This window comes from Macadamia integrifolia, chromosome 13, assembly GCF_013358625.1.
Source record: "Macadamia integrifolia cultivar HAES 741 chromosome 13, SCU_Mint_v3, whole genome shotgun sequence".
In the NCBI taxonomy this organism is placed as follows: domain Eukaryota; kingdom Viridiplantae; phylum Streptophyta; class Magnoliopsida; order Proteales; family Proteaceae; genus Macadamia; species Macadamia integrifolia.
This window is the reverse complement of record NC_056569.1, coordinates 14,698,634-14,712,218: the sequence shown is the minus strand read 5'-3', so window position 1 is coordinate 14,712,218 and position 13,585 is coordinate 14,698,634. Positions and strand designations below refer to the sequence as shown.

The window sequence follows — 13,585 nt, the reverse complement described above, 5'->3', positions numbered from 1 at the left end:
ATTCCTTTATCCGAATCCAATCTAAGATAGAACAACAAAGGAAAGAAGGGGGAAAAAAAAGGAGTCAAACAAACTTATCAGAGAAGCCATGTGAAACATTACACAAAGGCTCCAACATCCCCATAGAGGCTTCTTGATGTGTAAGAGGGGGGAGGGGGGAGCACCTTTTCAATCAAAACAACCATTAGCCATTACAACCCCCCAAGTGCATTGTATCCACTCTGACAATATATATTATCTACCTTATCTCTCTCTACCAATTCTCCCACCTTAGAGAGAAGAAGAAGAAGAATCAGTATGAGTATATGCTTGCACTACCAGAAATATGTATAACCATTAGATTGGAATCCACTGGTTAACTGTAATCTGATGGCTTTGATGAAACCCCATTTTTGTGGACACCATCACTGAATCAGCTTAAAATGATACAAATCATACAAGGTAGTAATAAAGAGAACATGATCTGCACTAAAGTTTGGAAAGATGTGGGCCAAAAGATAGACGAAAAATAAAAGATTGCCAAAGGGAAATGACATTAATTTGAGTTTGTTGGTTGGTTGGATGGATTGGGTTTTGGGAGGAGCCCACCTTGAAGTGGTAAGAGGATTGAGAAGGCGACAGCTATATAAATCTCTCTGTCTGTTTGGCTAGATGAAATGTATTAGATTTGAAACAGTCCTGGAAACCCTGGCCAGAGTGAGAGAGAGAGACATTGGTTTTTATATTTTATGATGATGGTCCTACTATCAGTAATTTGTATACCTTTATCTTACCAACCAGGGATGAAGACTGTCAAATCAACAGTTTCCATTAACTTAGACCAGATGACTTTTCATCTGGTAAAATTTTGTTCTCTATCCAAGGTAAAAAAAAAAAAAAAATGGAAATTTTCCATGTTAGATTTTAACTGAACATGGTTTTTACTTGGACACAAATGAAGGAATTCTCTGAGATCTCAAAGATCGTTCTCACCTTCAAGGAATACAAATTGTTTACACTTAAGACTGCATTCTCAAGACTGTCCTATATGGCCCACATACTTTTTGCCACGTGGTTGGATGATGTGGCAATTCAGAATATAGGATAGAGAAGAAACTCTCTTGATTTCCTATATTCAAATTTCAAAGCAATAGGTCTAACAACCATGTACCCTCTAATGTATTGGCATAGAGGGAATTGACATCCTCTGCAAGTAAGTTCATCATCTACCGTATATTTCATATGCTAACATGTGTTTCACTTATTGTGATTAAATAGGTGAAGAAGGGTATCTATGAAAACAAAAGAAACAAAAATTGGCACATGAAATGTACGTTCAAGTGAAAGTACGAGCATGGAGAAGATCTAAACTCAACCCTCTAAGTAATCCTGAATGAGTTGAGATCCTACATTAACCTGCACGTTTAGTGAGGTGCTAACACTTGTCTCATTTACTGCCATTTGAAGGGTGAAGAAGAATATTTCTAAAAGAAAAAGGGACACGTTGGCATTTCATTTGTATGTGCTGGTGAACGTACATGAAGAGGATCTAAATTCATCCTGGTTCTTCAAAACGCCTTGTGATTGCTCAATTCCACAATTCCATTTGGGGCTAAAGTATTGGCACATGAATAGAGGATAGTGAAATTAACTTATCAACAAATCTGGCCTTATCTAGTCTGTCACACGACTGGATATTTGAGCCATGCAAGAAAGCCTTACTCGGTGTGTTGAGCCAACAACAGTCGAAATCAAAATTTAGAAGCCCTTTATTTATTTATTTTTTGATAAACCGAAATCTATCCATTAAAACATGGATAACTCACAACTGTAGAGTCAGAAGGCTCTTCCAACCATGGAGTAAGGTCAAAAGACTCCTTTAACCATGAAGTGGAATTTGACCAAACTATCACACACAGTTTTTTAAAGGACCTTACTTATCAAGGAGTCAATAACAAAATTGATCTCCCTAAATGAAAAGAACAAACTCTAAAATATAATGATAAATGAAGGATATCATCAATGGTTGGCTGAACCACTATTTTTTTTTTTTTTTTTTTTGGGTGTAAGGCTGAACCAATAGTGGAATGTTCGTTCTAGAAGCCCGTTCATGCTCATAGATTTAGTGCATGGTATTGAATCGGGTCCTTGTAACTGACCCTATTTAGTTGAGATAAGTTTGAGCAACTGTTGATGTCATTGGATCAGGTATTAGTTATCCCAGAAATCAATATATATGATCCCAATATGGATTATCATGGATCGGATGAGTTTGAATCCTCTACACATACATTCACCTAGACTTATATGTGAGGATCCAATTCTTGTCCCACATTTATCATTACAAGGGTGACGAGAGGTATATATAGAAACAAAAGGGATAGATGTTGGATCCTCACATATACATCCAAGTGAATGTACATGCAGTGGATTCAAATTCGGATCGGATAAGTTTGTTCTTATTAAAAATAAAAGATAAAATTAACATTTTTACTTCTGATCCATACCATCCCATCTATACGATATTGACCAAATATTAGAATCAATGGTTACCGATACCAATATGAGGGTGATCCGAGAGATCCTATGCCGATACCCAAACCATGTCTATGCTTACAAGGATAACATTATCACCAATGATGAATTCGTACACATAAAGCCTATTATCAAATTAAGCCGAAGACTGAAAATAATTTTATCATTTACTTGCAAAATAATGGAAATAAACCCTAAGATCTTTTATCTTCTACCAAAAAAAAAAAAAAAAAACCTAAGATCTTATATCACAATATCGATCCCAAGCCAACTCATCTTGGCCTCCTTCTTTTTTTCCAAAGAAGCCCAACCTGAAATGTAAAAAATTCCAGCCCAACCTCAACTTTTGTTTGGGCTCGAGTCCAATCTAAAATTGTCTTATCCCATGCAAGTCCCCACCCCCATGTTTAACTTTGCTTTTAGACTAGAGTTGTTGTCCCCTTTTCACCCATCCATGGGTTTTTTTGTATTTTAATTTTTCTTGATATTTATGATTAGAGCGCATGAGTTTGAGGATTTTATAACCAAAAAAAAATAATAATAAGTTTAAGGGTTTTAAATCATTCTTTCCTTCAAATGATGTATTAATTAAAGCTTTGATGGTAAGAGCAAATCCATGTTAAAATAATCAAAGCGAATATGGTCCGGGCCTTTCCAATAGGCCTGGTTGATTAGTACTATTATTTCTAATGACCTTTGTTAGAATGCCTAAGCTATTTCCATGAAATCACTCTATCAAATGATTTATCAGGACCCATAAATTCTTTATCATGGAAAAAAAAGACGCACAGAGAAATGCTTATGAGGAACAACATGGTGTAAGCATAAGGGTGGCAATTGGTACCCACTCACCCATCTTTTTTTCGAAAACTTTTATTAGCATTTAGGGGAATTGATGCAGTCTGGAAGCGTCGCCCAACTGTCATACTCTTTTAGGAATAATAGAAGATGAGGATGTGTTCTTCATGGCATGAAAGTGGTGAAAGTTCTTCAATATTTCATAAAGGAGAAACTCTAAATGAAGTTTATTAATCAACTTCCTTTCAAATGGTTTTGTAGTTACATATTTAAGGAACACTTTTACGTATGATGTCTCATATCAATCTAAGATATGACACGAATAATTGAGTGTTTACGTTTTTCTTTCGACCAAGGTGCATTTCTTTCAACACTCCTTATGTGAACTCAATTTTTCAATACAAGGTTGGAGCATTGACTTCTTCTTACCCAAATGGGAGAATGTAACGTTTTCACCATATATTGATTTAGCATCGTAATGAATGCTCCAATTAATCATATTAAAGTGTGAAGTGATATGTGGGCCTATCAGGAGTTGGGCCTTATTATGAGAGCAACATCAAATTTTCTTTGTAATGGTGTTAATCCTTCCTCTCAGTGTATAAATTGATATCAATGCCCATTAGTTGCTAAACCTGGCCATCGTAGAGAAGAGATCAGAGAAGATCAATAGAGAGTCTTAGTGCAAGAGGGTCGTCTACTCAAACAACATAGATCGAGTTACAAGTTCCTTATTGAATCGCGTAAGTGTAAATTCATGCTCAGTGATATTTATTTCTCCCAACTAATGGATTACGCTCCTAACTAAAAAATTTCTTTTCTAACCGTCGACTTGAAAACCTTTCTTCTTAAAATAAAGCAATATATAAAATACTGTGAGTTTAGAAATTGGGGTACAACTGTGTAAAAGAATTGCATATCAATAATGTAGTTACACTATAAATGAGATATTGAAAATTTCCTCAAATAAATATGTAACATACTTGCTATGACCAAACAAGTCTAAGAAAAGTCTGGGCACACCACCAGGGTGTCCATGTTGTGTTAATTTCTCTGTCCTCGCTCTTGGAAAGGGCCACCCTGCCCCTCCCCATGCCACCCACCCATTGGCCCAGGCTACTAGCGTACTTGGAGCTGGTGGCATGCCCACCCTTCACCCTAATAGAAAAAAAATCTTTTGATGAAAATAAAAATTACTAGTACAAAGTGTTGGCCCATTACAAAATGCCAACCTGTATACAGTATCATATAAAAAACCTTGCAAATGCTGCACATAATTTCTCTCTATCTAATTATCATTATATGATTTTTTTTCTCACAAAATCCACATCTTGCATACTCTTGAAATTCTTGGACTTGGGAACAAATAAGCTTACATAGTTCTGAAAACTTCTAGCATTTCTTTTCTTTCCAAAACCATTGATTCAATTCCTCATGCATGGATTTTATTCAAGTTTCCTCTTCCCCCACAGCCATGTTATGTTGCACCAATGCTATGATGGGTTACAAAACCTAAAATGTAAATATCAATATAACTTGTATAGCGTATAGAAACAACAACAAGAAGTGCTGATCACTAATTATTATAGAAAGGCTGTCACTGACAGGGGACCTATATTGCTTACTTTGCCATGCTCTCTGTGGCTAATAAGCTAAAGAAGAGAATGAAGAAAAAGAAGTTATACATTTCTCTTATTCGAAGAAAAGAATAAACATGAATTTGTGAGTGAGCCTCATTAGCCTTAAATGATGCTGCAATCAGGGATGACTGCACTCTTCAAAACAATTACAATCCCCCCACTAATGACGAATCCATCAGATTCCCTATTTCCTTCTTGGACATTCCCTTTATTCACAATCTACCACATAAGGAAACAAACCCAGAAATATTTATCAGTTAAAGCCATAAAAAGCTGTGAAAAGATAAAGAGAATGATAAACAAAGATCCCTCACATTTAAGTTATTGCAACTCTTCATAAAGAAAAATAATTAAAATAAGAATTAACCCAAAAAAGCTGTGAAAAGATAAAGAGAATGACAAGCAAAGATCCCATATTTAAGTTATTACAACTCTTAATAAAGAAAAATTAATTAAAATAAGGAAAAGGTTCTAAGTTCTAGTCTTAAAGAAGGAATGCCATGTTCTAATGTTGAAATAAGTTTGTCTCTACTAGTTTTAAAAACTTTGAAGCAAAACCCTGATTTGCAATAACCTGAGCTGCATTTTACTACAATCCATTTAGAAAACCAAAATATTTCAGAGAATGACAAGCAAAGATCCCATATTAAAGTTATTACAACTCCTAATGAAGAAAATAAATTAAAATAAGGAAAAGGTTCTAAGTAGTGTCTTAAAGAAGGAATGCCATGTTCTAATGTTGAAATAAGTTTGTCTCTAATAATTTTAAAAACTTTGAAGCAAAACCCTGAATTTCAATAACCTGAGATGCATTTTACTACAATCAATTTAGAAAACCAAAATATTTCAGTATTTCAAGAAGCAGAATATTAATCAATACCTGAACATTTTTTCCAATCCTTGCATTCTTATCTACAATAGCTTTCCTAATGTAAGAATCTTTCCCTATCCCAATTGGGTTCTTATCTCTCTTTCCGTCCATTTTACACCTTTGTATACAATCTTCCTGTAAAAATAAACAAAAACAAGGATGAGGCAGGAGGAGGTGGGAGATTAAACATTTAAGAATATGCTTACTTGATAAATATCAGACCCCATAAGCACTGAATCTTCAATCACAGCTCCATCTTCAATCCTTGTCCTCATTCCAACAACTGAACCCTTGACCTTGCACCTCTACTCTTAGTCAAGACCACAAAGATAAATTCAAACAGTCACCAAAGTCAATTCAGTAATATATGATAATTTCTTGTTATTTTGCAGATTGTTTTGTTCCTGTAAATAAAAATATTCATAGAACTGCATATTCTTACCTTCAGAATGCAGCCATCTCCTATTACACTATCTATTACGTCGGCATCAGTAACCAAAGTAGGAGGCAGACATCGTGGCAAAGTGTATAATGGAGAATTTTTATCGTAGAAGCTGCTACCAAAGGAGTAAGTTTAGGTTAGTTGCAGGGTCCTATCTAAAGGGTTCATCCTTTCCTCATAGTTAAAAGTTACCGACTTAAATCCCAAGGTTGATCTCTTTGTGACATCCATATTGGCTTGATAGAATGCTTCAATACTCCTCATATCTTCCCAATACCCATCAAATGTGTAAGACTGAACCTAATCCATGTACAAAGAAACTACATATATATTGAGGATATTCTAAAAAAAAATGGACACTAAAATTAAAGATGTCTGGACACTAGAAAATTTGGTTAACACTAGAAAGCTGACCTTCATTCCCATGGAAATAGCTCCTGGTATTATTTCATTTGTGATCTCATTGGCATTGGGGAAGGACTCTGTTAGGAGCTTTGTCATTATGTCTCTTTTGATTACATAAATCCCCATACTGGAAAAATAATGATAAGCGCCGTAACTAGATTTTTTTGAGCCTTCTTCCTGGATCTGGATGAAATTCACTAAATTGAATTCAACTGAACTAAGAAAAACTGAAAGAAAATAGAAGATTAAAGAAAGCCAACACAAATAACAATATATATGTTACTCATTAGAGGCAGAAAAAAAGTACTCACTGTGATGGACTTCAATGGCTCTCTATCTGGCCTCTCTCTGAATTCAAGAACTTGATTTTTAGAATTTACTTTCAGAAATCCAAAACCAGGGTCTCGATTCCCTACAGCACAAGAAACAGAAATTGTGATATCGGCATTGTTGTTCCTGTGGGCCTCTATAAGTTTCTGGTAGTCCATCCTGTAGAGGTGGTGACCAGGGAGGACAAGAAATTCAAGTACTGGATAATCTTCCAATACCCACAAGCATCTTCTAATAGCATCTGCAGTTCCCTGAGATGAAAGAATTCAGGAAGACAATTAAAAGACATTTAGTATACTAGAAGTGAAGAACTTAAATTTTAGAAAGAAAACATCACTGTTGAGCATGAAATCCAAAAGGATAATGTCAAAACCTGAAACCAGCCTTGGCCTTCAGGGCTTTGATATGCAGCTATTACTTCCACAAAACCCTCTTTTCCTAGGACTTTCCCAGAATAAGCTCTGAAGAGATGAGAATTAAGAGAGGTAGAGTTGAACTGGGTAAGAGCATATATTTTGCTTATGTTACTGTTAATGCAATTGCTCACAACCACATCAATGAGCCTGTAATTCGCGGCTATTGGAACAGCACCTCCTGATCTCCTCCTTGTCAATGGGTAAAGCCTTGACTCTGATCCATCCCCAAACACAATTGCTGCTACACTCTGTGATAACATATATAATCATTATTCAGAAACTACAAAGACATTATACAGATCATAATATACAAACTACAGAGGCATTGCATACTCAGTGGTTTTGGACCTGATTCAGTGGGGGGAATACATTGGGATTTTCAGGTTTCTGTGAATTGGATATGAACAGACTCAAAGGAGCACTGGAAGGAAGCCTCAATGGAGGGTGGTTGTCGCAACTGCGAACCAACCTGAGGATTGGAAGCTTTGCTGTGAGAGTTACAGGAGTGGGAATTTGAACCTGCAACATCACTTAATATCAACAGATAAGAAAGAGATATAGAGAAGGAGAGTTCCTTGATTGCTCATTGGCTGTGTTTCTCTCCCTTTATTTCCCTTTCTTCTCTTGTTCTCTCTCTGCACCTGATGGTGCAGAGTTTGAAGGAAGAGAAAGGAAACTGAGAGAATATTTAGCTTTCTTCTTCCTCATGGTTACTGCCGGGATATATCCGTTTGACAGCCAGGGATGTCTGGCACGACTCAATTGATCAATGCGAAATGTTGGTGTTGACTGTGTAGTCATTCTTTTTTTTTTTTTTTGTAAAGGGTGTTAAGATGCCATATCAGCACATGGGGGTTGATCCCACATCAATTTCTTATGAGAATTGATCTGGATTGATAAAGTCTTGGATATCATTTCAGCATATAATATAGATATAAGCATCCACATTTTTAGCCACGTCGAGGATTCTTGGTTGGTCATTGGTTGCATGGAGAAGAACTTTGATACCATATTTTTATACATGAGTTGATATTTACTTATAATTGGTTAAAGATAAAGATATTATTTTATAGGATTCTTGCTCTTAGGAAGACATCAGAAAAAATTCTATGGACCATGAAAAGCAGAGGTTTTGGTGATCTAGAGTGATTCTGTTTCTGTCGTTTTAGCTTTGATTCTAAGTTTCTCAAGCCTTCTTTTTTTTTTTTTCTTTTTTGATGCAGTTTGTTTACTTGTGTTTTGGAAATTTTAAAAGAGAAGAGAAAAGGCATGAGAGTGTCTTTCGAAAGAACTACCAGAAAGAAAAAGGATGAAGTCACTTAATTTTGAAATAATCCCTCCAGAAAATTACAGTTTTCAAAAAAAATAAAAAAAATAAAAAAAATAAAAGAAAAGAAAAGAAAAGAACAAAGGCTTTGATTGGGAGTGTAGTACATGCAAACACAAGATGACCACCATGTAGAAAAGCAACCCTAAAACACAATGCAGAAGGTAATGGAAAAACAAGAACAAATAATCACACAAGTTTACGAGGTTCGGCAAGATTGCCTACATGCTTGGTGAGATGAAATTCTGCTTCATTATCAATGGAGAATAGGGTTACAACGCTTGTCCTCATAGCTCTTAGTATTGCTTGTAATATAGAGAAAGAAAGCCTCGCTCCAAATATATAGTGAACAACCCTAATCCGAAAAATACAAAATTGCCCTCAAATAAAAATTTGAGGCGCCTACACCAGTACTCCTTGGACTAAACTGCGACAGAACACAAGACATTGTACAACTACACATCGCACCCCCCTGAAATTAAAGTTGGAAATTTCACCTCTGTTGATGTTTTGTGCTGAAACATAATATATCGACACTAAAGGGTGATTGACTAGCTAAACTAAAAATATTGTGATAACTTGGATTATTAGGAAATGACTATTTATCAGAGGAGACAAGACGATATAGCGAAGGTAATTGAACAATTTAGGAAGTTCTGACCACCTGTGTTTAGGGGAACCACTAATCCTTTATCTGCTGAATCATGGCTACGGGAGATGAATAAGATCTTTAAGCTGGTGAGGACTATTGATGCATTGAAGGTGGAGTGTGCCACTTTTATGTTACAGGGTAATGTTGATTATTAGTGAGAGACAACAAGGCGTGTACTTGGGGCGCTTGCTTTGACCCTCGTGTTAATGCATGCAGAAGCCACGCTTCCGAATAGAAAATTATCCCAAAAAAGATACAAACTTGATAAAATCCTCACGAAGAACCCTAATGAGATTGAGGCCCAAGGTTCCTTTAATTCTTAGATACATAGAGATTGGGAATGAGATGGAGTCGTTATTAAGATAGGCATGTCTTCACACGGTCCATTTGTTTCTTGTAATTTACAACTTTTTAGGGAACTCATGAATCTCGTGATGTTTGCTGCCTATCTTACGTTTCTTTTGATGTATAATTCTTTTCTCAAAAGTGTAATACTCAGATCTTACAAAACTTCTTTTGATGGATCAAATGACAAATGGAGCACTTACCGAGGAAGATGAACATTTTAAAACTGGGGTCTACATCATGTTACACCTTGGGAACCCATGGTTTTAGTCCACGTTATCGAATCTGATATCGGTCACCTTCAAAATCAGTACGATAAAAATACAGACCGTCCTGTATCCGGATAGATATACCCTATTTTTTTAGCAAATTTGATTTTTGACTGTTTTACCTTTGGTCCATACTGTTTCATTTGACAGGTATCAAGATCGGTGAATAGTGTGATACCGATATGAGTAGTCCAAATACCAATACCAGTACTTAAAACCATGCTCCTGACAGGATTTATCAAGGATCTAATGATTGGAATTAAGAACCAGCTAGCATCAGGTCTGATCTATGTTTTGATTGCAAGAATGGACATCAATCAGAATCAGGGTAGAACTGAATCCACCAATTCCGGTTATACTAAGGCCTTTTGGATACCCATATAATCTATACCCGGAAGGTAGGGATAAATGATTCATCATGGCTCCGTACGTTTTAAGGACCGAGTTTCCTAAGACCACGGTGAATGTGAATGCTAGCTTTAGATGCGTGTAAATTATCAAAGGGTATTTTGGGAATGTTCTAAATCCCTATGGGGGTTTGTGAATCTTAGGATAGAGTGATGAACCTCACCGCAAGTTGAAGGAAAACTTCTCCCTTATTTTAATAATAAAATGCAAAGAAGTAAAATAAAAAAGAAAATTTTGCACTTCGTATTATATATACTACAATGTTGCTGTAACTTCTTCCCATTTTCCTTCGAAACAGACAGCATATATGCAACAATGGTGTAACTATAAACCACAATTAGCTTTTAACCATCAGAACACAATAACAACAACAAAAACAACATTCAAAACCTTATCCCAAATTAATGGGTCGACTACATAGAGATTCCAAGCAAGGACAAGCACGATGATCTATGAAAAAGATTGACGGGTTATGGCTAATTATTATAATTTTCTGACGCACCACTACAAATCAGTTACTGGCTTATAACAAGAGACTATAATAATGTACTGACTGTCTGCCTGACATACAATATAGATCGGTCAAACCAAAGTGTCCTACATGCAGTACGTCCATCACCATGACAATCCATCATCTAACATACTTTTATGAAAGAAAGAATGAGATAACGAATTCTTAACAAGCCCGCTAAGCATGAAAAATAAAAAAATTCAAAAATCTGCACAATAAGAAAATTTCTTTATATTTTTATATCAACTCAAATTTCGATCCATGACCCAATAACCATGTATGAGAACTACATAACACATGCCAACAAAATACTTTGGAGTCCAATCCATTAAACTAATGAAGCAACTTTTTGGCCAGTCTCATTCAAGGAAAGGTTCCAATTATCATATCACAAATTCATAAATTACCATTAACTAGTGCAGAAGAAAAAGTGCGGAAACAAAGAAGTTGAGATAAAAAGATATATAAAATTACAAGAAGGGGAAACTGTTGCAACAATCAACTCTCATTTTCTCTCAGAAATTGTTGAGCCAAAGATGATGTTTAGGCAAACTATCAAAATGCCCCTCTTTTAAGTAAGGAAGCTGTGGCTGTCATTTGCACAAACCTCTTATCCTGTACAAAGATAATGTTTCTGCAGCAACAACAAGAACCTAGTTCTAGTTATCAACAACCACTACAGATGGTGTACAATCAACGATGCCATCTCAATCTGCACCAAATACCCTTCTGCCTTTGGCCCTTCATTCCTTTCTTCACACATTTCTTCCATTTTTTCAAACCAAATCCCATGGAAGGGGAATAATGTCCACTCCACCCCTCATGAAAGGCGGACATCTTGCCTTTGTTGATGCTTGTATTAGTGCTCCCATTGACCCCGCACTAATGTATGGGCCACACTGCCTTGTAGGGAACTCTATCCCATCAATTTTGACAATACCTCAGTTTACAGTAATATATAATTTAAGAGCATCAAGTTGTATTGTTTAGAATTTTTTTATATCTGATGAGACGATATGATATGGAATTGATACATTGATGTGTTTTATGATAACCTTATGAGATGTATTAGGGTATTGAGTATTTACCCATCCGTGGGTTGCCCAAATGGTTAGGGTGAATTGGGGATTGTGTGGATAGGCGCACAATCCTAGGTTCGATTCCCCACCCGTAGATCTGCGATTTAAGTGGAGACCGTGGCGGTGGGTTGCTGCGTTAGTCTCCCCGAGGATTAGTCGAGATACGCGTAAGCTGACCCGGACACCTTAGTTAACAAAAAAAAATTAGGGTATTGAGTATTAACTAATATACAGTGTTCTTCCAACAAAAAAAAATATATATTATAGCACGTTTATTTTAGTTGTGAGTCTTCCTTTTGATAAGACTGTAGTCGACATGCTATTATTCTGTTTATTAGGCGATATACATGCATGTTGCATGGTACGTACGTGTTCTTTATCTGTATGTTTTTTGTGCCAAATTTTAATATACATTATTAACATCTACATTGTTTAATATTCATACCTATCTATACCCTTTTGGGAGAAAAAATGGTAACTAGTACTGTGCCCTACACCCTCTCACAAGGTCATGTCAAATGATCCCTTGCCCCCCGTTTGCTTTTTGGTTGATATCCATGTGCACTCCCTCATTGGAGCCCTCATTGGAGTGCATAGGGAACATGATTGGTTACTGTTCTTTATATATCCATGTGCAACTGTTCCCTATGCCCTCTCATAGGGTGCCGTATGACAAGTCCAGAACTAGCAAGCATAGTTTTAAGTATTGGTATTGGATTGTCTATATTGTTTGGAAAGTCTCTGACCCCAATACCTAGTCAATACCGTATCAATTGAACGGTATGGACCAAGGGTAAAAATCTAAAAAAAATCGTTTTTATAGGAAATCGAGGGTACTTCTGTCCGATATGGGCAATTTGATATAAATTTATTCTGATGCCCATTCCAAACATACCCCCTCTTCACCCATGTTATGGCAGGAAGTGGGGTAGGTATTAGATGCTCACACGTATGATCGAGTAACAGATCCATTCTTCTATAAAACAACCCCCGGCCCCTGGATGCTCACTGGTAGATACCCATGTGCTTTCCCTCATTAGAGTGTGCAGGGAACACAACGACTTACTGTTCTCTATACACCCATATGCTGTTTCCTACGCCTTCTCACACATGGTACTCTGAAATGATCCTGTATATTAAGAACTTATGAGCATGGTTTTAAGTATTGGTATCAGATTGCCCACATTGATTTGGCAAGTCTCCAATCCCAATACCTAGCCGATACTGTATTGGTTGAATGGTACTGATCAGGGTTAAAAAATTAAAAAAATCCTTTTAAAGAAAATGTGGGGTACTTATGTTCGATACGGGTGATCCGTGATCCGTGATCCGTGATCCAATACCATAACCGTTTTGAAGATGAACGATACCCGTTTGGATATCGTGCTCTAAAACCATGCTTATGACGCAGTGAGACCACTTTTTTTTTTTTTTCTTTTAATTAAAAGAAAAGGGAAAATACACATTAGCTATGTAGAAGTTCAAAGATGTTATGGATTACAGATTTTTTGGTTAAGGCTTTAATAGCTATTCTCCTAAGTAAAGACATAGGATAATCACTAACATTTTTCACAACAA

The 13,585-nt window shown here is 36.2% G+C and overlaps 1 protein-coding gene across 4 annotated transcripts; it reads right to left on the bottom strand.

Moving 5' to 3' along the window:
• Nucleotides 1–4,830: 4,830 nt before the first annotated feature.
• LOC122060182 (inactive glucose-1-phosphate adenylyltransferase small subunit 2, chloroplastic) lies at nt 4,831–8,091 on the bottom strand. 4 transcript variants are annotated; one of them, XR_006134269.1, is made up of 9 exons: nt 7,765–8,091; nt 7,374–7,664; nt 6,982–7,251; nt 6,680–6,853; nt 6,462–6,565; nt 6,266–6,380; nt 6,046–6,128; nt 5,833–5,958; nt 4,831–5,171 (listed from the first exon to the last, which is right to left on the bottom strand). XR_006134269.1 is itself a non-coding variant. In XM_042623377.1 (9 exons), exons 1-9 carry the CDS (start codon nt 7,942–7,944, stop codon nt 5,055–5,057), a joined length of 1,476 nt encoding a protein of 491 aa, XP_042479311.1. In that variant the 5' UTR covers nt 7,945–8,091; the 3' UTR covers nt 4,831–5,054. The 4 variants fall into 4 exon arrangements, 3 of the variants coding, with proteins under 3 accessions (XP_042479311.1, XP_042479312.1, XP_042479313.1); XM_042623377.1 differs by having other exon boundaries at nt 6,030–6,128; XM_042623378.1 differs by having other exon boundaries at nt 6,030–6,128; nt 6,266–6,377.
• Nucleotides 8,092–13,585: the final 5,494 nt, after the last annotated feature.

Excerpts from the sequence above, each read along its gene's own strand:
- LOC122060182 (XM_042623377.1), bottom strand. The coding sequence starts at position 7,944 with ATGTTGCAGGTTCAAATTCCCACTCCTGTAACTCTCACAGCAAAGCTT. Across the intron at positions 5,959-6,029 it reads TGGGGTCTGATATTTATCAA|GAAGATTGTATACAAAGGTG; the intron begins GTAAGCATATTC and ends TTATTTTTACAG. Across the intron at positions 5,172-5,832 it reads GGATTGGAAAAAATGTTCAG|ATTGTGAATAAAGGGAATGT; the intron begins GTATTGATTAAT and ends CTTATGTGGTAG.